The sequence below is a fragment of the Peromyscus eremicus genome, chromosome 5, assembly GCF_949786415.1.
Source record: "Peromyscus eremicus chromosome 5, PerEre_H2_v1, whole genome shotgun sequence".
NCBI classification, from domain to species: domain Eukaryota; kingdom Metazoa; phylum Chordata; class Mammalia; order Rodentia; family Cricetidae; genus Peromyscus; species Peromyscus eremicus.
Window position 1 is genome coordinate 20,460,408 of NC_081420.1, and position 23,698 is coordinate 20,484,105.

The following is a 23,698-nucleotide window of genomic DNA, read 5'->3' on the forward strand; positions in this document are numbered from 1 at the left end:
AAACAAATAAACAAGCACCCCCATAGGTTTAGATGAAGGAAATACAGCTCAAGGTAGCCATCTCTGAAGGGCTGCTTAAACCTGTGTTGTAGCATGAGTAAGATGACTAGCAATGACTTAAACAGCTCATGGCCCAAATACACTTTAATAAAGGGTGACCACTGATTCATTGTGCAGGAAAGTAGCTGCAGTAAGCACTTCCGGTATGCCAGGCACTGTTCACAGGATGTTATTAGCAAAGCATATGTTCCTGACCTTGTGGAACTGTTATTCTGATGGGGGGGGGGGATACAGCCTAATAAATTAAATATAGTGTCAGATGATAATGAGAGCTGTGGAAGGAAAATCGGACCAGGTACAGGAGGACAGAGACTCGGGTGAAGACAGCAGGTTTAGGGAGTCACCTCAGGGTGAGGACATCCAAACAAGACTGAGGCAGTCATGGTGTGGTGACCCAAGCCTTTAGTCCCAGGCAGGTGTCTCTCTGTGAGTTTGAGGCCAGCCTGGTCTACAAAGCGAGTTCCAGGATATCCATGGCTGTGACACAAAGAAAACCGGTCTCAGAAAACCAAAAAAGACTGAGGTGATGAGCTAGATCACGGTTTTCTGAAAGGGTCTGGCACAGAGGAAATAACTTGAGAAGGCCCTAAGGCCCTAAGGCAGGATGACTAGCACCAAAAGGGATGGAGTCCAGGAAAAGCTTTAGATACCACTGTGAGGGGTTCGGTATTTTCTTTTGAGTAAAGGGTGGAGCAATGATACGAGGCATTTTTTTTTTTTTTTTTGGTTTTTCAAGACAGGGTTTCTCTGTAGCTTTGGAGCCTGTCCTGGACTAGCTCTGTAGACCAGGCTGGCCTCGAACTCAGAGATCCACCTGCCTCTGCCTCCTGAGTGCTGGGATTACAGGCATGAGCCACCACCACCCGGCGATACGAGGCATTTTTAAAAGGTCACTGTGCAAAAACAGAAAACAGCTTTAAAGTTCATCTCCTCCAGAAGCCTCCAAATATTCAGTTTGTCAGCAGCCACCACATACCCCACTTTTGTCTCACATGCCACATCTGTCACTAATCCTTCCACTTTTCTGGTGGCTGCCTCACTCATAGCTCTGTGTGAGAGGTAAGAAAAAGGAGACTGCGCAGGTTATGACTTGCTCCAGGTTTGGATGAAGTGAACACAGCGCTGGAGTAAGGCACCCCTGAAAGGCTGCTTCATCCAGGCTGAGTACCCCAGGATTCAGGAAGTGAAGATGTTGGGGGTCGGGAGTGGCACACTTGTGGGCCAATCACAACACATCCCTTCATTTTAAAATTCGACACCCATCTTACACATGGTGCACCTTACGTGTATATCTGATTTGATTTCTAACTTTCCAGTTTGAGCTGTATCGTGGCAGTCTGTTAAGGTTTTGGCTCTTAAGGAGACAGGGCACATCCCTGAGATTTCTTTTAAGCCACAGTGGCTTAAACCTTCTCAGGCATTGCTGTACTTCTGAGCCCACGGAGCTGTGAAGAAAACACAGAAACTGAAAGTGTTAATTCATTTTAATGTTTAAAGAGTACCATATTTGTTAAATCTAATGATGAGTTCAAGTTTGTTTTCAGTTCAAACATTGTATTCAATGTTTGTACTTTTAACAGCATTTATCTTCCTATATACATGCATTCTTCTTCTTCTTCTTCTTCTTCTTCTTCTTCTTCTTCTTCTTCTTCTTCTTCTTATTATTATTATTATTATTATTATTAATGTTAGTATTTAGGCATCTGTACTGGCCTGCCCTTAGGGTCCTGACAGGATATATCCTCAGCTGCAGCTACTAAGAGCACCCCCTGCGCGCATTCGATATGTTTCTCTATAAAAGGCCGGCTTTGCCAACCTCCTGTCTCTTTCTCTTTCTTCGCTCTGCCCAGGGACCAGTCTCTGCCCGCTTTTCTTCCCATTCTCTTCCCTCCCTCAATAAACCTCCCACGTGGGCCGTTGTACGGTGTGACTCCTTCCTACCGTTTTAAAAATTATAACAATTATTACTATTTCATGGGTGCTTTGCCTGGTGTCCATGGAAGCTAAAGAGGGCACTCTATCCTCTGGAACTAGAGTTACAGATGGTTGTGAGCAGTCATTAGGGTGCTAGGAGTTGGACCAAGGACTCTGGAAGAACTGCCAGTGCTCTTAACCACTGAGCCATCTCTCCAACACTCATTTTGATATTTTAACTGAGAAGCTGACTACACAGACAATGGCCTGACCATACCTAAAATAGAATGTGACTCACAACTTGCACAGAAAAATAGCTCTTTTCTAAAACAGTCTAGGAAGTCAGACTGTGGCTAACAATCCAAGAAACTAAACAGTAATATGTCCGAAACAGCTGGATCTTCATATTTCCCTAATTTAGTCCCCGCAACTCACTGCCAAACTGGGGAAGGTCAAAGAATATGCTTTCCAAGACAGATCACATAGGATCCTCCAGCTCTGTCCCGCGGCTCCCAGCTTCCCTGGCAAGCAACCTCCATTGGCTGCACACCAGGCCAAAAGGCAAGTGCAGGCAACCCCCACCCCGTCCCCGCATAGTAAGCGCTGAATGAACAGCTTTGCTTATTTTCCCTTGGTCATTGGGCGATCACTAAGTTTTGTTTTTAATTTTTTAATGTTTATATGTATGAATATTTTGTCTGGGTGCATGTGCACCATGTGCGTGCCTAGCACTGGCAGAAGCAAGGAGACTTTGGATTTCCTGGAACTGGAGTTAAGGATGGTTGTGAGCCACCACGTGAGTGCTGGGACTAGAACCCCGTCCTAGTAAGTGCTCTCAACCGCGGAGCCATCTCTCCCGCCCCATCACTGACCTTTTAATAGTTAAGGACATACTCCCCTACCCCACCCCACGACACCCCATGGACATTGAATGTTTGGGAGAAGCAGTGCAGTGCTATCAATAACCAAAGGCTTATCTCCGATTCTCCATCCAGCGAAGGGGAACAAACACAGCCTGAGGGATCCCGGTCCCCATAGGGCAGGACCACGGCGGCCAGAGAAAGAAGAGCACCCTAAGCACGCATGGCCAGACAGAGGGCGAGGCGATCGCTAGAGCCCTCGCATCAAGAGTAAATGCCTGAAGGTGAGAGGGGCAGACGTCGAAGCACAAGGGCGCACAGAGCTTCCGCCGGCTCCTAGAGCTCAGCTCTTGCCAGCTTTACCGCTTCAGTGCCCGGGTGTGGGTGGGGCTTCCTGCAGATGCCCTCTGCGCACGCGCACTCGGTGCGACGTCACGTCCGGCGGCGGGACTTAGCAGCGCGCTGGGCGAGCTGTCCCCGAGAAGTCCGGAGTGGGTGTCCCGCGGCATCGCTCCCCTCGCTCGCTCCGCCCCGGCGCTTGTGGTTCCGCCTGTCCGCCTGTGGCTCAGCGCGCCGGGCCTGCTCTCCGCTGCCTCCCCAGATCTCTTAGTCTGAACCCCGGTGTGTTTGCGTACAGAGGTGAAGCGTACATAGCCGGGAGAGCGGGGTCTGGGGCTTCACCGGGTGCCGGCACCTTACCCGCAGGTGGAGGCACCTGGGCAGGAATTGGCAGCATGTCCTTCAGGGCGACGCCTTTGCCATCACAGTGCAGTCTCAGAAAGGCTGTCCGCAGACAACAGGGGCCACGAATGCTTGAAAAAAAAAGTCCAGAGCTTGCATTTTAATGCTTTGGATTTTTAAAAACAGCTATCAGGAGAGCGTGGAACTCTTTAAAAGCAATTCTAAATTCGAAATTGCTTTTTCAAAAATGAGTTATAATCCTTCCCATGACAGAATCTGTTCAGATGGTATCTTCCCGACCCAAAGAAGAAGTCCATCCTCCCCTGGTCATTGGGGACGTTTCGGGGGGCATTTAGTAGCTGAAGACTGTATTCTTTGGAAGAATGTTTGCATCTTTAGTGCCTGACTCACTAACCTAGTTTGATTTTTTTCTTGGTTTACCATCAGTATCATGAAGACTGTTCTGGAGGAAGGATGGGCCTCTGAGATGATTTGAATGCTCATGCTGGGTTTTACCTCGGCTTTCTGCCTTCCATTGACTGTGGTGTGTCTGTCACTTGTCATCTGTCTACATTCCTGACTGTCTTCTGGTTATACTTTAATGCTGTTTATCTGTTGAAGGTTTTGAATTTTGATAATTACATTTGGCAGAATTGTGTTTGCAGTAGAAGAAAAAAACAAGTGGAGGACCTCCCCCCCCCCCCATTTCCCCAAATGCCCGTTTAGAAAGCACAGCTAAGGAAAACACAGAAAATGAAAGTCACTAGACTCCTACCTGAGGATAACTGTTGCTAATATTTTGGATGTCCTCTTATGTTAAAAAAAAAAATGCTTTTCTTGAGCCAAGAGTGGTGGCCCACACATCTTATCTCAGAACTCAGGATTCAGAGGCACAGTTCTCTGAGTTTGAGGCCAGCCTGGGCTACTTACTGAGATCCTAGTTGTGAGATCCTGGATGCAGAATCAGAATTCATACCCTTATTTAGTCCCTTTTACATAACATAACCTGCCTATTTTTCCACTCATTTTTTCTATTCACAAGTTTATAATGGCTACAAGATATGTCATTGTGCTAAGGGCTCTCTTAAGTAAAGAATGAACCCTAGTCCCTACATCCTACATTACCTTTTTAAGTAGCTTGGATGACAGCTGACTCATATCTTGTTTTTGATCAAGATGCATTAGGAAGGTGGGATTAGAGTTGTGTGAATTCAAAGATTTAATGCTCCTTGCTTAGAGGCAGGCAATTTTTCATTTTTGATTTATTGAAAAGGCAGAGAAAATCATTTTATGCCTTCCCAATTTTTCTTTCTTTGGTTTTAGGCACACTAAAAAAAAACTCCCTCTAAGAATGAAATATGACTGATGATTCTCAGAGAAACTTTCGATCAGTCTACTATGAGAAAGTTGGGTTTCGTGGAGTTGAAGAAAAGAAATCACTGGAAATCCTCCTGAAAGATGACCCTTTGGGTGAGTCTTACCTGCTCCAGCTTATTGGTTCTCATCAGTCCTGGTGGGTGTTACCAAGTAAATATTACCTTAATGGACTCAAAGCAGTACTTATTACTTGGCTGTAGGTTTTGGTGAAGGGACACGTCAGAGTGGTAAATTTGAGAAAAGTTGAAGATTTTTCAAATTCAACGAGAGGCGAAAGGTTTGCAAAGCTTCTTACAAACACTGCAGAGCGTGGTGATGCAAAACTTTGATTACAGCACTCAAGAGGCAGAGGCAGACGGATCTCTGAGTCCAAGGGCAGCCTGGTGTGCATGGAAAGTTCCAGGACAGCCAGGGGATTCATAGTAAGACACTCCACCTTTAAAAAGAACTCAATACTATTTTTTTTAAAAAAAAATAAGCCTATATATTTTCTCTCAATTTCTAGATGTATCACCATGATTTCTAGGTAAACTCTGCAAGAACTCTAGTTATGATTTTTCTTTTGTGAAAGATAATTCTTCACTACACATTGACATTTAGTTTATCTTAAGCCAACAGTAATAAAGTCTGTTGTTACAGTAAAACAGAACCATAGTATAAAAACTTAAGTTGTATGAAGTACTTGTTGTTGGCAGAGCTGGGAATGGAACCCAGGACCTAGCACATGCTAAGATGTGCTCTACCACTGAGCAACACTGTATCCCCACCCAATTCTGTGTTTAGTAAGTACTGCTGATGTTGGAGGGAGTGTAGGATATGCAAAATCCATGTCTGTGCTGCAGCAGCGCTGCTTTAGATAGCTTAGTTGGTAGAAGATGTGGGCTAGCCATGAGATCACTATGGCCTCTCCCAGGTTTGCTGATCATGCAGTGGAGTTCTCCTGAAGGTGTGTCTGAACTGGACGTTCCGTTTGAAGAAGTGGAACTGCACTTTCAGGTGCTGCGAGCCCTCGAGACATTTCTTCCACTTCCTAATTGTTCCTTTTCTTCCTTTAGACATTGAGAAGCTTTGCACCTTTAGCCAGAGGTTCCCTCTCCCATCCATGTACCGCGCATTGGTCTGGAAGGTGCTTCTAGGTATGAGGCCCGGGAGTTGGGGATTCAATTTCAGAAGTATTGAATGGGATCCTTTGTCATCTTACAGTCAGAAGCGGAGGACTTGCTTAGATTCTTTGCTGACTTTCAGGTCTTCTCCAGGAGGGCCAATTACTGCTCACTGTAAGATCCTTTAGGATAGTGACTTCAGCAGAATTATACTAACAATTACTCTTGGAGTGTCTGCTTATTAGTGGCAGTAGAGAAGATAATATTCGTTCCTGAAATAAAGCCTTTGTACACTCGGGTGTCTTGTGGGTATGTGTGGTCATCATCTGCAAAAGTGATGACATTGGGTTGGAATAAAGGAGAACTAGCCATCTTTGCTGTAATCTGGGTAACCAGGAGGAAGACCATGATGGGCTCCAGTTCTGCACCTGTCCAGAGACATCTGGAGCTAAATTACTTGTAGGTTTTACTTAAGAGTGCCTTGTACTCTGGACTCTTGGTGGTAGAGGTATGACGTCCTGATGCTAAGGAACTAGCCAGGCTTAGTGGCGAGTGTCCGGATCCTTAATCCTTTGAGGGTCTTAGAGCTTGAGGCCTTGGGCTGGACTGTGAGTGTCAGGAGAGCCTTAGCACAAAACGGGACACCCCTGTCCCCACAAGAGGAACCATATTGACAAAGGATTGGAGAATGTGATTCGTTTAAGTGCATGAGTGTAGAGAGTTAATAGTCAAAGAGTAAGTTCTAAAACAGCTTCCTCAATGGTGTTTCCAGAGAATCGAGTGTTTATTCGTTGGTCTGTGCCACAATTAATTGACTCAGTCTCTTACTGAGGTACGTAAATGCCCATTTACCTTTTGAAATAAAAATGATATGGCAGATTTTTTTAAAAAGTAGGATCAGTTTTTTTGTTTGTTTGTTTGTTTGTTTCCTGCCTATTTCTGTGAGTGAATTCCAGAGCTGGGTGTCGAAGTAAGAAGGAGAACTGGATCTGTGTCTGCCATAAGCAGCTAGCTCACAGCATCCCTTTGAGTCCAGGATTTTCACCATCATTGCTGAGCCTGCTGGAGCATCTAATCCCCATTCATTACCACCCTCCATTTCTTCTTTGAACAGCTGGGGTTTACTAACTGGGATGGGGGTAAGGATGGAGCTTTATGCAGAAGATGAACTATCGCTATTTATTGGGCATCCGTGGTTTCCATGACTAAGTCAAATAGTTTATAGAAATTATGTACAGTAATTCTAGAATTCTGAGGGAAGTCTTAACTATCCTAGATGGACACACACCCTAGGAGCCTAAAAAAATCTTGCCTAATACCTGTGACAGACATGTGAAAGCCTATGTTTGCAGAGCTCATTTGGAGGATAGGAGTGGGGTGGGGTTAGATAACAGACCACGGGCTCCTTTTGTAGTGTATTTACACAGCCTGAGAAGTCTGTAGCCATCAGTCTGGCCATGCAGTATGGAGGTCACAAGGACATGCAAGCCATTCTAGAAAGTACTCCATGATAGCTTTTGGTTGAACATCTTGGCAGCGTTGGTGCGTCCCTTCATGTCTGGTTGGGTGTGTGTGCTGACCATCTGCAGAATTCCTGATAACTGTTTAAGTTTTCCTCAAAGCATTTTCCCCTTGAGCTGTACGTAAAGATTGTATAGTCAGCAAAACAAATTCCTTCTAAGGGTGCGTTTTAGGTAGTTATCATCAGTGTCCTTTTCTTCTGGGCGTCCTGTGTGTCTTACTAATGAGAAATGGTGTGTCTGTGACATTTCCTGAGTGCCGAGGCCCAACTGGCTTTTCACCTTGGTTTTTCTTACCTTCTTTATCATCTGGGCCTCCGCTGTTTTCCTGCCGTAGTTAGAGGCAGAAAATGCAGAGTTGTCACAGTAGAAAGGACTCTTCGGAGCCCAAGCTGGGTTGCTTTGGGCTCTGGGGATGCTTCCTCTCTAGTACCATTTCAGGGAAAATGTCTGAGAGCTTTGGGGATGAACTCTTAGACCCAGGTCTGATGCTTGACATTCTGCTGCCTATGGTAGGTCCAACTATAGCTCTGTAGTGTACCAGCCAGATGGGGAGGACATGGAAGTGTGTTCCCTTGACTTCTCTGAGAAGCTGGCACAGAGCCCCGAAGACACACTGAGTTTACATCAGGAAAGGGCACTTAAGCATGCTTTATGGCTGGGGATTGTTGAGTTTTCCTAACTGCTATTTCCGGAACATTCTTTAGGATAATTGGTCTGTGGGGTTTTGCATCAAAAGAGAGTCCCAGTTAACTGAACTGCCTGACACGCATGTGCCAGCTCCTCTTCTGAGTGCGTTATGGATTTGTCTCTTCCTCTCAGCAGCTTGTAGAAGTAGGTAATATTATCTGATTTTCGTGTGGGGAGAAGATGAGGCACAGGAGAAAGGGAATTGCTGAAGATCTTCAAGTCAGTGAATTGTAGTTAGACCTCAAGCCCAGTGTCTTGACCCCAGAGACTCTGTCCAGCCTCATTACATTAATGGGGCTGGAATAAATAAAGTGAAAAAATAGTTTACACTAAAACTGAACCTTAACAAGGCATTGTTACCATTCTGCAATCCATTTCTTTATTGTGCATTGGATATTCTGTTTTCTCATTAATTGAGGGAGAAAAGGATTCAACAAACTGTTCTGAGATGTAGGAAGCCATGTGCCAGAAGTGGGGAGAGTCCCCGAGAGCTAAAGGTAGCCTCAGCTGCTAGCCATGAACTGAGTAAACTGTTATTACAGTCGCTGGGGTTCTTGTCTTGAAATCGTGTCACATGTTTGTTGAAAGGCTTTTGTGCTGCCATCTCATTTCTCCCTAATCTCAGTGCTGCAGCATCTTGCAAAGCTCTTAACATTTAAGAGAGTTAGAGTGGGACTCTGAAAGGGAATCTACATGGTCATTATTTGTGTGAGTCTCAACTGTGTGGACTGCGTCTCACAGGATTCTTTTCACTGGAGGAGGGATTTGGGTGGTGTCTCAGCGTTTGCCCTTGTCCTGTCCCATCTCTCTGTAGGGATCTTGCCTCCACACCATGACTCTCATGCCCAGGTGATGGCCTATCGCAAAGATCAGTACTCTGATGTCCTTCATGCCCTGAGAGTAGTTCGCTTCATCAGTGATGCCACCCCCCAGGTGGAAGTGTATCTTCGCATGTATCAGCTTGAGTCTGGGAAGTTGCCTCGAAGTCCCTCTTTTCCGCTGGTGAGTGGTCATTCCCACTTGACATTTAACTCAGCCCTTTTCCTAAAAGTTACTTTTTACTTTGTCTGTTAATGTGTTTGCAGAGCTGTGGATCGAACCTAGGTCCTCAGGAATGCTAGGCAATACCACTGAGCCGCACCTCTAAGACTTTGTTCTTGCTAGCTTCTGTTGCATAGTGTTTTGCCTTAGAAACTTTCAGTGGTTTCCTATTGTCGGTAGAAAGAAAAATGAAAGCAAAATGAAGGACCTGAGATCTACGGTCCTGAACGATCAATGTTAGTTACTTTAAAAATGTGTTGTGTTTTCAGCACAGCCACACATTGCTTAATGATGAATATGTGTTCTGAGAAATGTGTCATTGGACATTTGCTCATTTGCAAAATCATGTATTTATGTTTGCTCAAACTCGGATGACTGTGACTTTACTAGGCAGTTTAATCATAGAGGATCACTATCCTAGTTTAGGTACATGGCCGACTAAAACGTTATTATGTGATACATGAGTATAATCGCAAACTTGAAATACTATCAAGAATGTCTTTATCTTTTTACTGATATTTCCAGTTGTTAACATTTAATGACATCTGCTTTGCTACTCTTCCCCTATGTATGCATTATCCTCCTCCCGCCTCCCCTCCCTTCCTTCTTTAAAACAATTATTTAATTTTAGGTAGGTGTGTGGGTGTTTTGCCTACATGTGTGTCTGGGTGCCACTTTTATGCTATTGGATTTCCTGGAACTGGAGTTGCAAATGGTTGTGAGCTACCATGTGGCTGCTGGGAACCAAGCCCTTGTCCCCTGGAAGAGCAGCCAGTGCCATCTCCTCAGCCTCACGTTTGTCTTCTTTTAAGACAGAGTCTCCCTATATATGCAGCGCAGACCAGCTTCCAACTCAATGTCCTCCTGCCTTTGCCACACAAGAGCTGGGATTATAGGCATGCGCTGCCGTTTCTGGCTGTGCACATGTACTTCTTTGTATAAGCCGTGAGAGAGCAAGGGTGAGTCCGGAGGTTCTGTTCCTCAGCATGTTCCTTATGGAGACAAGGCGTCTCTGTAGGTGAGCACGGTACAGCTATGATGCCAGGGAGTCAGCAATGTAACAGCACTCAATCCGACATACAGGCTCCATTCTTATTCCCCCAGTTGTTCTAGGGACGTCCTTCATCACAAATAAACAAAAAGTCTAGTTGCAGATTTGATTTTGGACCATGAAATACACTGATTTGCCATGGTGCTGTGGACACCTTTGATTTTGGATGATCCTCTGTCTTTCTCTTTTGTGCCCTGGACTCTTTTGACAGGTGTTGGTCAGTGATTTTACAGAAAACCCCTCACCTCGGGTCTGGTGGTGCTTCTTCCTGGTGCGATCCAGGCTCTTCTCTTTGGCAGGGACTCCCATGGGTGATGTGTCCTCAGTGTGCTGGGTCAGGAGGCTCACTGTGGCTTTGCCTCGTGGAACACCTGTGAACTTTGATCCTTTGGTAAGGTAGTGCCTCCTGGGTTTCTCCTGGGAAGTTATTCTGTCTCCCTTTGTAATCACTGTTTCCCTTTGTGGGGGAGACATTTAAAACCGCTACGTAATTATCCTCTTCCTTATTAAAGTTTGGCTTATACATTTGACCATTCTTGGATTTAAATTGTATGTATATGTGTGTGTGTGTGTGTGTGTGTGTGTGTGTGTGTGTGTGTGTGTGTGTATTAGTCTTTCACCTTTAAGTAATTTTGGACACAGAAGAAAGTTGTAAAATAGTACACCAGCATCCTCACGTACTGGGTCTTCCAAAACTGAAATTTGATGATGAGAACTCACAAATCCGCTTTGACAATGGTCTAGGAGTTAAGCCTTTTTGAGATCTTGCTGCTTGTCCCCCTGATGCCACTCTTATCCTGGACCCAGTCCTGGATCAATTTAGTTGCCATTCTTGTTCCTAAACCCACTGGTCTTCAGACTTACTTGCTCTTCTGTGAGCTTGGCACTTTTTTTTAAGATTTATTAATTTCTTATGTATACAGTATTCTGCCTGCATGTGTCCCTGCAGGCCAGAAGAGGGCACCAGATGTCATTACAAGTGGTTGTGAGCCACCATGTGGTTGCTGGGAATTGAACTCAGGACCTCTGGAAGAGCAGTCGGTGCTCTTACCCACTGAGCCATCTCTCCAACCTGACCTTGGCACTTTTGAAGAGCATGAGTCTCTTCGGGATTTCTCCATCTGCCTGATGTTTCCTGATGACATGAACCTGGGTGTGCTTTATTGGCAGGATAGCAAGAGAAGTGCTGGCGGCTTTGGCCACTCGGTGCAGGTGCTGCCTGCCAGGTCCCTCCCCTGTAAGCTTACTCTTTATAATTAGTGAGTAACTCGTGGAAAGGAACTCTGGGGTTTTTCATATATATATATATATATATATATATATATATATATATATATATACACACACACATTATATATAATATATATACACATTATATATATATATTTTATATTATATATACACACACATTATATATATTATATATTATATATAATGTGTGTGTATGTATATACATGCATGGTATATGCATACATCTACATACATATGTGTACACACACGCTCACATATATATGTATATACATACACACACATATATCTTTCTTTCTTTCTTTCCTTCCTTCCTTCCTTCCTTTGTTTCTTTCTTTCTTTTTTTTTTTTGAGCCAGAATCTCACTGTGTAGCCCTGGCTGGATGGGCACTCATGATGTAGACCAGGCTGGCCTGGTTTTGAACTCACAGAGCTCCATCTGCCTCTGCCTCTGGCATCTTGGGATTAAAGGTGTGTGTCACCTGCATGGAATTTGGGGGCTTGTAAATACCCTCCCTATTATTATTATTATTATTGCCTAAAATATTGTTTACTGCTGTGATCACCAAATGGTGAGTCTCTAATTCCTGAATTCTTTCTGCACCTGTTAGCTGCATCTGTAAGAGTTTCCCTTTACATTTATTTATTGATGTCATTGTGGATGTATGGAGCCTATAATACTTTATTGCCTTTTTTCCTTTGGATGTTCAAAAGGCTCCAGCTTCGGCCATAGGAGCCCCTTTCATCCGACGCCTGTGTCTGTTTGATAAGGTCACTGTTCTGAATGTTTCCTGACATTTTCTCACAAAAAGAAGCTCCAGGATTGGCTTTCACTTCCTGTGCTGCAGCTCTGGCCTGAGCCTTTGTTTCTGGTCTCCTGGGCTGTTTGCTTTTAGGCTCACTTAGTAGATGGAAGTAGAAAATAAGATATGAGTATGTATATATACCCATACGTATTCATACATGCCAAGCTGTCTCTCATTCTCTGTGTGTGTGTGTGTGTGTGTGTGTGTGTGTGTGTGTGTGTGTGTGTGTATGTATGTATGTGAAAAAAATAGAGTTGTTGTGCTGCTGGGCGTGGAACCAGAGCTTCATGCATGCCAGGCGAGTGCACTACTGCTGAGCTATACCTCAGCCTCTCTATATTAGTCTGTGTCTCTCTGTATTATAATGTTATACCTCAGCCTCTCTATATTAGTCTGTGTCTCTCTGTATTATAATGTTATACCTCAGCCTCTCTATATTAGTCTGTGTCTCTCTGTATTATAATCAAAATCCTGGGTTCACGATGATAAGTCCAATTCCAACCCAGTATTGCAAGTTCATTTTAGCCTTCCCTAGGACAACTGCAGATATTAAAAAGTTCCCATTGTCCTGAGGTGTTTGCTTCTGGCTCATGTTCTGGCTGATGTTGTCAGCCATTCCTGGCCACTTTATTGCAATTGTCTAGGTATTTTAATGAAGGTTTAATTTATTTGGCTAAAACAGGATGAAATTTTCAAGCAAGGATTTATACAAAAGTTTTTATTATCTACAAAATTTGTTTTTAATGAAGATTGGGCTTTGTACCAGGTGTGGCATCACCGACCTTTAACCCAGTACTCAGAGGCTGAGAGGGGGACTCTTGAGTTTGAGACCAGCTACATAGTGAGATCTTGCCTCAAAAAAATTGACTTATTTTATATATGTCTTATTATATATATATATATATATATATATATATATATATATTATATTTGTAGAAAGTTAATAGAGTTCCTGTGACAAATTAGCATTAATGAAGGCCATCCATTCACTCTTATCATTACATTTATGAAGAGGCAGTAGAGCCCCAAATGTTAATGCCATCTAGGGCAATCTCATTTTCCTATTCCTCAGCATCAGCACTGTGACATTGATAGAACCACAGGAGCTCTGTGGTTCTGGGATTGAATCTGTGGCCTCTTAGGTGCTAGGCGCATGCTCTACCACTGGGCCACATCCTTTACCTTTACTGAGTTGCCCCGTTGCATCCTTTATTTTACTTTTACCGAGTTGCCCCATTGCATCCTCCTACCTTAGCTTCCCGAGTAGCTGGGACGACAGACCCATACACAGGCCCATACATGAGAAGGGCTGTGCGTTCTTGGATTACACCTCAAATACGGTTACTTACTCCGTTAGTGTAAGCATTCTAAACTCTAGGCATGCTTTCCACTCGTCCCTGCTCACTGGTCCATGAGCCCAGACCTTCCCTGCAGTCTCGGGTCCACTTACGGTCTGAACATGGATGGGAGACTCTGTCTCCCCACCTTTCCCTATACACCCAGCCCCTCTTACACTGTTATCTGGGGGTAAGAGCATGTGAGTGCTCAGCTGGAGCACAATTGGACAAAGGACATTAGTCTCCTGTGGCAGACCAGCCCCCACATTTATTTACCCCAGGGACTCTAGAGGAACGAGGGATAAGAGACTTAGTTAGAAATACAGAGGGGAGAGAAACAGAGAGAAAACACAGGATAGACTTGGGTGGGCCTGGATCCTGATCCACCGGCCCAGAACTTTATTCCTAAGGTCTATTTATAGAAATGCCAAGGGGTGGAGCAAAAGACCTCCCCCTTGCTAGTTACTTAAGTGTAAACCCTTCCTAACACCTGGTACCCAGGCCCGTGGTCCAATCAACCTCTTATGTAGTCCTGCTGAGTACAGCCACTAGGAAACCTAGTGGGCTCCAACAGTCTCCCCTTGACCTGTCAGAGTGACGGGGAGCAGCCAGTGACATGCCATCTGCAGGGTCACCCAGGCCAGGCCTGGGACTGTGGAATCCCTGGAGATTGCCTTTCCTTCTTGCTCCTTCGTGTCCGCCAATACTCTAGTAATGTTTAGAAAAATACATTTCCTTTAATCCTAACTCAGTGACTCCTTGCATGTTGTGGATATCAACAAGCTGAAAGAAAGCCTAAGACTGAACTGCTTTTTATCAAAACAGGAATTTTGATTTAGCTTGGGGCTTCTCAGGGGAATAGAAAGGTATTTCTTAATTTCCTTTTAATCTTAAAAGTATCAAACTATGAAAGCCTTTTTTTTTTATTTTTGCTTGTTTTTGTTTTTGCTTTTTTGAGATAGGGTTTCTCTATGTATCCCTAGCTGTCCTGGAGCTCCCTCTGTAGACCAGGCTGGCCTCGAACTCCCAGAGATCTGCCTGCCTCTGCCTCCTGGTTGGTTTTTTGTTTGTTTGTTTGTTTGTTGTTGTTGTTTGTTTGGTAGGTTGGTTTTTGGTGTTGATGGCAATGTTTGAAAACAAAATAACTTTCTAAATAGAGTTCAGTTTTAGAAGATTCGGAGGGTTTATTTTCATGTTTGAATATTAACAGATCTGAGAAATGTCACTCTCCTGCTCCTAAAATTCTGATTATGGGCTGTTTAAACTTTTAGGTAGAACAGCATTCTAAAGCTGTGTAGGGAAGCTTTCATGGAAAGCAGTGTTTTGTGAGCCCATTGGGAGTCCCCAGTGTTCATAAGCTGGGTCCTGCACGTATTCCTAAACGGTTTGTGTCATCGCATCCCTTTGAAGGAGCCCTGATCTAGCATGGAGACTGGCTGGTGGAGAGACACCCTGCCTTGCCTGTGATTGCAGCGGACCCCACCCGAGAGCCAGCTGTTGGTCAGCCGTTCTGACTCCCATGGTTCCCTGTAGCTGTGCATCCTTCCCTTCTCCACACTGCCTTCTGATCCTCCCTGATTTATGAATGTGTCCTCTTCAGGATGCAGCATTACGTTTTCAGGAAAGAAACATATCTTCCCCTCTGCCACCTCCCTCTTGAGCTTTCTCACTGATCTTTCAGGAGCCGGAGGATGAAGTCTTTCTGGCCATCGCTAAAGCCATGGAAGAGATGGTGGAGGATAGTGTCGACTGTTACTGGATCACCCGATGCTTTGTGAAGCAGTTAAACAGCAAGTTCCGGGACTCTTTGCCTCAGCTGGTAAGGAAGGGGTTTTGTTTTTGTGTTTTTGAATGGGAGTGTTACGGGGTAAGGAAGGGGTTTTGGTTTTGTGTTTTTGAGTGGGAGTGTTTCGGGGAATAAGCAGTGTGAGGACACCCTACCCCAGTTGCTGCAGCTGTGGCTGGGGGACCCTCTAGAGTAGCTTCCGGCAGATGTTTTCTGCAAAGGCCAGACAGTGTTCTCCATGGAATGGGCCCCGTGTGTCCTTTGCAGGACTGGATCTGCGGTCGGAACACTGCCAGCTCTCTGGGGGTGGGCTCACTTGCAGACCCACCTGCTCCAGAGTAGTCCTGGCCCGGGTCCAGACCCTCTGGCTTGTCCAGCACGGTCCCTCTGTTAGGGTTTCTGTCTGCCCAAGTGTAAGGAAGGCCTAAGTAATAGGACCTCATTCCCACATAGCATCAAGTCCAGAGCGAGGGCAGCCAGAGCTGGTGGATGGGACTCGAGGCTCCTGTCATTTTGTTCCAGCATGCACATATGTACACACATATACATATGAACACATGAAATGAATTACTCTCTACATGAGCTCTACCTTTTGTTTGTTTGTTTGTTTGTAACTCAGTACTTGGAGAATTTCTAGGCTCACTCAGATAAACCAGTGACTTTCAGTTCTGACTTTCTGTTAGTACACCAGAGATCTGAAAAATTTCTTATCCCCTTTCCTCTTCCACCAGACCAGTGAAATCATAGTCTCTTGTTTGGGGCCCAGAATTCTAATGTTTCAAAGCCTTGGGCAATTCTGATTGTAGCTAGGATTGACAGCCTCTCATTTAGAATCGCTTTTCCTACATAATTTACTCAGTGTTTCCGCTTAGGAATTTGCTGTAATTAAGTCTAATAGTCCCACACTGACAATAAACAGGCCCTTGCTCCTGTGTGTGTGTGTGTGTGTGTGTGTGTGTGTGTGTGTGTGTGTGTGTGTTTTGACTATGTGGAGGGTGTCCTAGTTTGGGCAGCTTTATGTCTTAAACTGGCAAGCAGGTCCTGAGCTTGTCGGCTGCGCAGGTACCAGGCTCTCAGTCTTGTCCTTCAGGCAGGGACTCTGCCCTCTTGTTCTGTCTGCACAGCTGTGAGGGCCAGCGAAGTTGATCAGCTCTACAGATTTCTATTGTTTTCTTGGCTAGAGTGTGTGTGTGTGTGTGTGTGTGTGTGTGTGTGTGTGTGTGTGTGTTTTGAGGTAGGGTTCCATGTAGCCCAGGTTTGCCTTGAACTTGCTATGCACCTGAGGATGACCTTGAACTCCTGATCCTCCGCGCATGCTCCACCACACTTGACTTTTTTCTTTGTGTCATCAGTATGCTCTGCATATTATCCTTTATGTATTAATATGATGACTATACTTTCTTCCCCATTTGCTGTTTAGACTGTAAACTTTATACATTGATGTCTCTCAGTGTTTTCTTTTTCCATACTTTATATTTTCTGTATCCCTTGCCAACTCCACAATTGATAAAACATATTTCTTTAGTTGGATGTGGTGACATATACCCATAATCCTAACACTCAGAAGGTTAAGGCAGAGGATCAGGAGTTCAAGACCAGCCTGGGCTATATGAAACCCTATCTGAAAAAAAACAAAACACCTTCCTCCCCCGTATTTTTTTCTCCTGACTTTAAAATGCTCCGAGAGTTGAAGCTTAGCTCTGACTTGTCTGCCTTGATCTTTGACTGATGTCAGATGTGGTGGGTTTTACTCCTCGGTACCTGTCTATAGGAGCATGGGTTCCCCCAGCACCCTGGTCTCCTCTTCATCTTGCTTAAGGGTGTCAGGACCACTTTTATGAATGAGTTACTTCATTTAAGCACATAAGTCCATGTTTGCAGACGACGACACTGAAGCTCGGAGAAGTCCACTGCCAGGGTTCCACAGTGACTGCCCTAACTCCCTTTGCATCATTCATTATCAGTAGTATTACATTTCACACTATTTATTTACCGGTTCACCTTTTTTTTAAACAGAATCTTAGGGCTTCACACATCGTAGGCAAGAGCTCTGTCACTAAGCTGTGTTACAGTCCTTTGTTTTTGTTTGTTGAAAGCAGCAATGGGGGGCTGAGGTGGGGGTGAGAGGAGAGGCCTTGGAAATGGAGCCCAGGTCTTTGCTACATCCTCAGCTCTTCTTTACATTTTATTTTGAGACAAAGTCCTGCTAAGTTGCCCAGGCTGGCTTTGAACTTACAACCTTCTTGCCTCAGCCTCCACCACAAAGCACAGAACATAGGTTCTTGGTACAGCCAAGTTTCTATAACCTTGTTCTGCCATCATTTTATACTTTTGTGATCTGCCTAAATAGATCTGTTCCCACGAAGGATAGGCTGCTTTATAGCTTCAGGAAGAGTGCAGGCAACAGTGCTGGGGTCTGGGGTGGAGCCAGCGGTGGCATGCTTACCCAGCATGCCAGGCTTCCATCTCCAACTGAGCCGGAAAGCGGGTGGGGGAGCGGTAGAGGGCTGGCCGAGCAGTGAAGAACACTTGTTCTGGCAGAACACCTGGATTTGGTTCCCAGCATTCACGTGGCAGCTCACAACTGTCTGTAACTCCAGTTTCAGGGACTCTGATGCCCTTTGACATACATACGGGCAAACACTCACACACAAACTAAAACAAGCAAATCTTTTTAAAAGTTTGGAATAGATAATTGCAGCATAAAGAACGGAAGAAGATGGTGTGCTCCTGAGTGACAGTGAGTGCCCTGCTGAAGTGCTCTGCTCCCTGGGACCACGTCATAGTTTCTTCCAGACTTCCCAGAGTCCAGCCCTCTGACAAGGTCTCTCACTGCCGGGGAGCTTAGAAGCCAGTTTTATTGTCTTCATTACGAATTTAGAGTTGGGGGCGGGGTTGGAGAGATGGCTCAGTGGGTAAGAGCATTTGGTGCTCTGACAAAGACCTACATTTGATTCCCAGCACCCAGATGGCAGCTCACAACCACCTATAACTCCAGTTCCAGGGAATCTAATGCCGTCTTACAGTTTTTGTGGGTAACAGGCACACACATGGTTCACAGACATATATGCGGGCAATCTTATGTAGAGAGAAAGGGGCAGGTAGATAGCTCGGTGAGTAAAGGCCCCTGCTACCAACCTAAAAAAAAAACGTGGCTACCCCAATGAAAGAAGGTGCCTTTCCTTAAGTAACTAAAAGGGCAAATCCGAGAGAGGAGGAGCTGCCTTCATGCCGTATTGCTGGAGCTGGCCAGCGTGACTGCATCCCGTCTTTAGAGTTATCTCAGGTGAGAGAAGCTGCTGGACAACCCAGCTGCTGTTCCCAAGTGGAGCTGCTTCTCTCTTCCAGAACGTTCTCACCCATATTATGTTGGGTGCAGAGTTTGTTCCTCTGGCCCTCCCTAATGCCTTAGCCTCCTTGGTACTGGAGGCCAATGCAGACGGGTGTGGTGTGTGTGTGTGTGTGTGTGTGTGTGTGTGTGTGTGTGTGTGTACTATTAAAGGGGGTTGGGTGCCCTCTGTGTTTCTTCACCTATTCCTTTGAAGTAGCTTTTCTCCCTGAACCTGGGCTTGTATTTTCTTGGCTGGAAGCCAGACAGCTCTTGTGGTCTCCCTGTCTCTGCCTCTCTTGGGAGCTGGCGTTACAGTCATGCCTGTTACATGGGTGCTGCCATCTGAGCTCTAGTCCTCATGATTATACAGCAGAGGGGCAGTTTCTCGAGCCCATATTTTCGGCTTCTCGAGACAGGCTCTCCTATGTAGCCCAGGCTGGCCTCAGACACCCTTGTTGTACCTCAGAGTCTTGAATGCTGAGGTTAGATGTTTGCTCCACTTCAGCCAGCTTTCTTTCCCCTTTTCATCTCTGTATGATTGGTTGCTCCAGATCACCCAGTATTGCTGTGGGCCTGTTGTACCTTTCCATAACACTTGACTCTTGCTTTAGAATCTGCTTTAGCTGTTGGAGCTGATTAGTTCAGTACCAGGGTGACAGCCATGCCATTCTGCCTGGTTATTGTCCTGTGGGATGAGCATAGGAAGAGTCCTGCATCCCGAGAAAGCCCTCAGGTCCAGTGTGGTCACCCTTCTCAGTACTAACCAAAAACTGTTGTGTTAGGACTGACTTGATGGTTCTCAAGTTTTGTCTTCTAGCACTTTCTCTTACTCAGCATGTACATTTTTTCTGCCTAAGTTGCAGCGTGAGGTGATATAATGTCACAGGAAACGAGTAATCATTTTTGCCGTGTAATCTTTAGCCCAAGGCCTTTGAGCAGTACTTGAATCTGGAAGATAGTAGGCTGCTGAGTCACCTGAAGACGTGTGCTGCAGTGTCCAAACTTCCTTATGATCTCTGGTTCAAAAGGTGCTTTGCGGGATGCCTGCCTGAGTCCAGTTTGCAGAGGTACGTGTTTTTCCCATTGCATACAGGCAGTTTGGAGTCGGAAAGAGTTCCTGGCCCTTCTGTGATCATCCCTCTAAATTGGAGTTTGTTTCAGAACAAGAAGGCGATTCAAAGCTACATTCCCTAGCAGTTTCTGTAACTGTGACGTGGTTCTCCTTGTTGTTGAATGCATGTCTACGAAGATTGTGGTCCTCTGTGTGGTTGCTGTGAGACAGTGATATCTGAAACAGTGTGGGCCTGCGAGCTTCTTTTCTAGACAGGTGTTGATTCCTGACAGACAGATGCCTTCGTATTTCTTAGACATTTCATGTCATCCTCAAAAGAGCTGAATGCTGTCAGAGACAAACTGTGTTTCTCCAGTCATTTGGAGACACATGTTAAGGGTATTTCTTAGTTTCAGCCTCACAACCCAGGTCCTTGTGATGTTGTTTTGAAGAAAGGAAGTCAGTATATAAAGAGCATTAGAAGAAAATGTGTAACTTAGCATACAGAGTCTAATACCAACTTCAGAAGTTATAGGAATTATCAAATGATTATTTTAGAGTAATAGTAGATCAAGGACTGGCTCCTGGGTCTTGGGAAGGGCTCAGTGGGTACAGCTGTTTGCTGTATAAACATGAAGACTTGAGTTTGGATCCCCAGCACCCATGTACAAAGCCAGGTGTGATGGCATGTCTGTAAACCTAGCACTGGCAGGCGTCTGTGGAGACAGGCAGGTCCTTGGTGCTCACTAAACAGCCAGTCTAGCCAACTGGTGAGTAGGAAGTTCAGTGAGAGACTATCTCAAAAAATAAAGTGGAATGTTGTGTGATATTCTGATTGTGTTCTGACAAATAAAGCTTGTTTGGAGTCAGAGGGTGGAGCTAGCTACTGACCATAGAGGTCTGGAGGACTGAGGACAGATAGCATACAGGAAATAGTAAGGCAGGGCTGAGAGAGGATCTTGGCCTTTCTGGATGGAGGAATGGAAGAGGTAAGAAGCAACTGGTGGCTTCTCCCAGTTCTCTGATCTTTCAGGTTCTTACCCCAATATTTGATTCCTGATTTTTATTGATAAAGATTAGTTAAATTAAAGCTTCTTTTGGCACCCAACGTGGGGCACCATATGTAATTGGAGTTTTCCTGTCCTGCCTGCCAGTTCTCAATTAACTGACTCAGAGGCTGAATATAAATTATAAATGCTCAGCTGATAGCTTAGGCTTGTTACTAGCTAACTCTTACATTTAAATTAACCCATTTCTATTAGTCTATGTATTGCTATGTGGCTTGTGGCCTACCTCCTCTAGCATGTCTTACTTCCTGGGTGACTGGCTGGCATCTTCTGACTCCACCCTCCTTCTTCACAGCATTCTCAGTTTGGCTTTCCTTCCTAACTTCTGCCCAACTACCAGCCTGTCAGCTTTTTATTAACCAATGAGAATAATACATACTCATAGTGTAGGAAAGGATTGTTTCACAGCAGTGAAACACAATAGAGGGAGCTACCCTACATCAAACCCAGTCTCAGCAAGTGTTTACACATATGTGTATGTGTACCTAAACACAGGCATGTTACATACACACTCATAAAGAGCCTTTGGATAAGTTCAGAGAACCTATTCCAGGCTCACTGGCAATGAAATGACTTCGCCTGACATTTTGTCGTCCTGAGGTGTGTACTAACCATGCTGGCATTACATGACTGTAGCAGGATACACACCCTGGTTAGGACTTTCTTTTCCTTCACTATCAACTTCTCCGAAGGCATTTAGAACACTCAAACACAGCAGTAGCTTTAAGTGAACTTCACTTTTCCCACATAAAGCTATCCTATCTAGAATCTATCATGTTGTTGATACTGAGTATTTCACAGTAGTTCTCTGAAACATGTACTTAAAATGAGTGGAATTTGATTTTATTTTATAATCTGAGATATCTGGTAACGTCAATTTTGCACTCCTGTAATTTGATGAACTCTCTGTTTTGTAGGGTCTGGGATAAAGTTGTAAGTGGATCCTGTAAGATCCTAGTATTTGTAGCAGTAGAAATATTATTAACCTTTAAAATAAAAGTCATGGCATTGAACAGTGCGGAGAAGATCACCAAGTTCCTGGAAAACGTGAGTGATTTGTCTCCTTGGATTTGGAATCTGGAAATGGAGGCAGCCTGGCAAGCCAGATTTTCCTATTGTGTTATATTAATAGCATGTTTTCACTCTGCAAAAGCATTTTGTTGTTGTTGATTTGAGATTGTGATTTATGCTGTAACTCATGCTGGCCTGGAACTCTCTATATACCCCAAGCTGCCTCCAGTTCTTGGTAATCTTCCTGCTCCTGCTTCCTGGATGCTGAGATTACAGTCAAGCATGCCACTTCTGACAAAAAAAAAAAAAAAAAGAAAAAAGAAAAAAAAAAGTTATTTTTCCTTAACAGCATTGCTGTCCCCCCTCTTCTCTTTGGGGAGGGGGTGTTGGTCTGCACAGCAGGCCTCTTACTCACATTCCCAGTGTGTGAGTGTGGTGGGGTAGAGTCTCCTCCCCAGAGAGCACAGCAGGAACAGGAAGCAGTGTGAATGAGCACTGTTGGGGGTTCTCTAGGCCTTTTCCTACTGCTGGTGAATTCCCAGCTGGGTCGGTTAATGCGTAATGCGCCTAAGTATCATTAGTGCATGCTGAAAAAGGCCTTAGTGAACCAGCTCCTCCTCCCTCTTAGAACTTTCTCTCCTGGGTAAATAGTAAAGAGATTGAGCCTGCAGAGATTACATTATGGAGCAGATTCAGAATCCCCCACCCCTTTAATTAACCAGCTTTAACATGGGAAGTGTGGCCTGGTAAATAATAAGAGATAAGTGAATGTGTATGTGTTCATTAAATGAATCATCATTATTATACTAATTAGTGGCCAAGAGTGCTAGACATGTGCCAAGCAAGAGCTATCTTCTGTCATCCTGAGAACAGCTCTGTGAATTTGGGCTGTTGTTCCTCTGTTTAGAGATCAGTGCTAGACCTTAGGCAGCTGAATACTCATCCAGGGCCAAGTGGTGAGTGGACAATGAAAGATTGCCTGGTACCAGAGCTACTCAGTATGTCCCCAGGAGCACTGAATCATTCCAAATCTGCTATCGCCTTCCAAAACCAGAGAAAGCTCCATGGAAACAGGTCTGTCACAGAAGGAGAGATGATCCTGAGGAACAAACACAGACATTTCACTTGGATTTCCTTGTTTTTCAGATTCCTCAGGACAGCTCAGACGCTATTGTGAGCAAGGCCATCGACTTGTGGCACAAACACTGTGGGACCCCAGTCCATTCAGCCTGACAGCTTGCGACGTTGTGGACAGTCTGCAGACCCCCCCTGAGCACATTGTCCATGTCACTTGGTCTACTAACTGTTTAGAAATGGTAATCTTGCTGTGGTGCTCAAAATGTAACACCCCCATCCCCTACTTAGTAAAGTAATTTAATCACAATGCCTGGTGCAGTGTCTCCTGGTGACGCCCACACTCAGCTCTGGGGTGGGGTTTGAAAGGGTGGTTAGGAAATCCTCCTGGTGCTTGGGCAGCTCAGGTTAGGTGCAGCCTGGGTATGCTAGGAAAGGACAAGTGAAGCCCTGCCTGCCTCTAATGAGCACACGGTACTTAGGCCTCTTTCTGGAAAAAGAACAGCTTTCTTTTCTTGGCACCTTGGATTTGGCTTTCGCCTTCCATTGACCGTGTAAGCCGACGGCCTTCTCATGCTCTGTCTTGTAAACTGGCTGAGAAACAGTCCTTGTGTTTTCTTACATGGTCCCTGCTCCTCTTCTGCCAGCTGGACTGAACTTTTTTTTTTTTTTTTTTTTTTTTTTTGAGAC

At 44.9% G+C, this 23,698-nt stretch overlaps 1 protein-coding gene across 4 annotated transcripts; it reads left to right on the forward strand.

The window, feature by feature from the left end:
- Positions 1 to 3,304: 3,304 nt before the first annotated feature.
- On the forward strand, positions 3,305 to 23,318 carry Tbc1d7 (TBC1 domain family member 7). 4 transcript variants are annotated; one of them, XM_059263117.1, is made up of 9 exons: positions 3,305 to 3,473; positions 3,963 to 4,059; positions 4,839 to 4,985; positions 5,948 to 6,028; positions 9,020 to 9,207; positions 15,370 to 15,507; positions 19,727 to 19,872; positions 21,841 to 21,970; positions 23,081 to 23,318. In XM_059263117.1, the coding sequence occupies exons 3-9, from the start codon at positions 4,874 to 4,876 to the stop codon at positions 23,165 to 23,167; spliced, it is 882 nt and encodes a 293-aa protein (XP_059119100.1). In that variant the 5' UTR covers positions 3,305 to 3,473; positions 3,963 to 4,059; positions 4,839 to 4,873; the 3' UTR covers positions 23,168 to 23,318. The 4 variants fall into 4 exon arrangements, with proteins under 4 accessions (XP_059119100.1, XP_059119099.1, XP_059119101.1 ...); XM_059263116.1 differs by lacking the exon at positions 3,963 to 4,059; XM_059263118.1 differs by lacking the exon at positions 3,963 to 4,059 and having other exon boundaries at positions 3,305 to 3,455.
- The last annotated feature ends 380 nt before the right edge of the window (positions 23,319 to 23,698 follow it).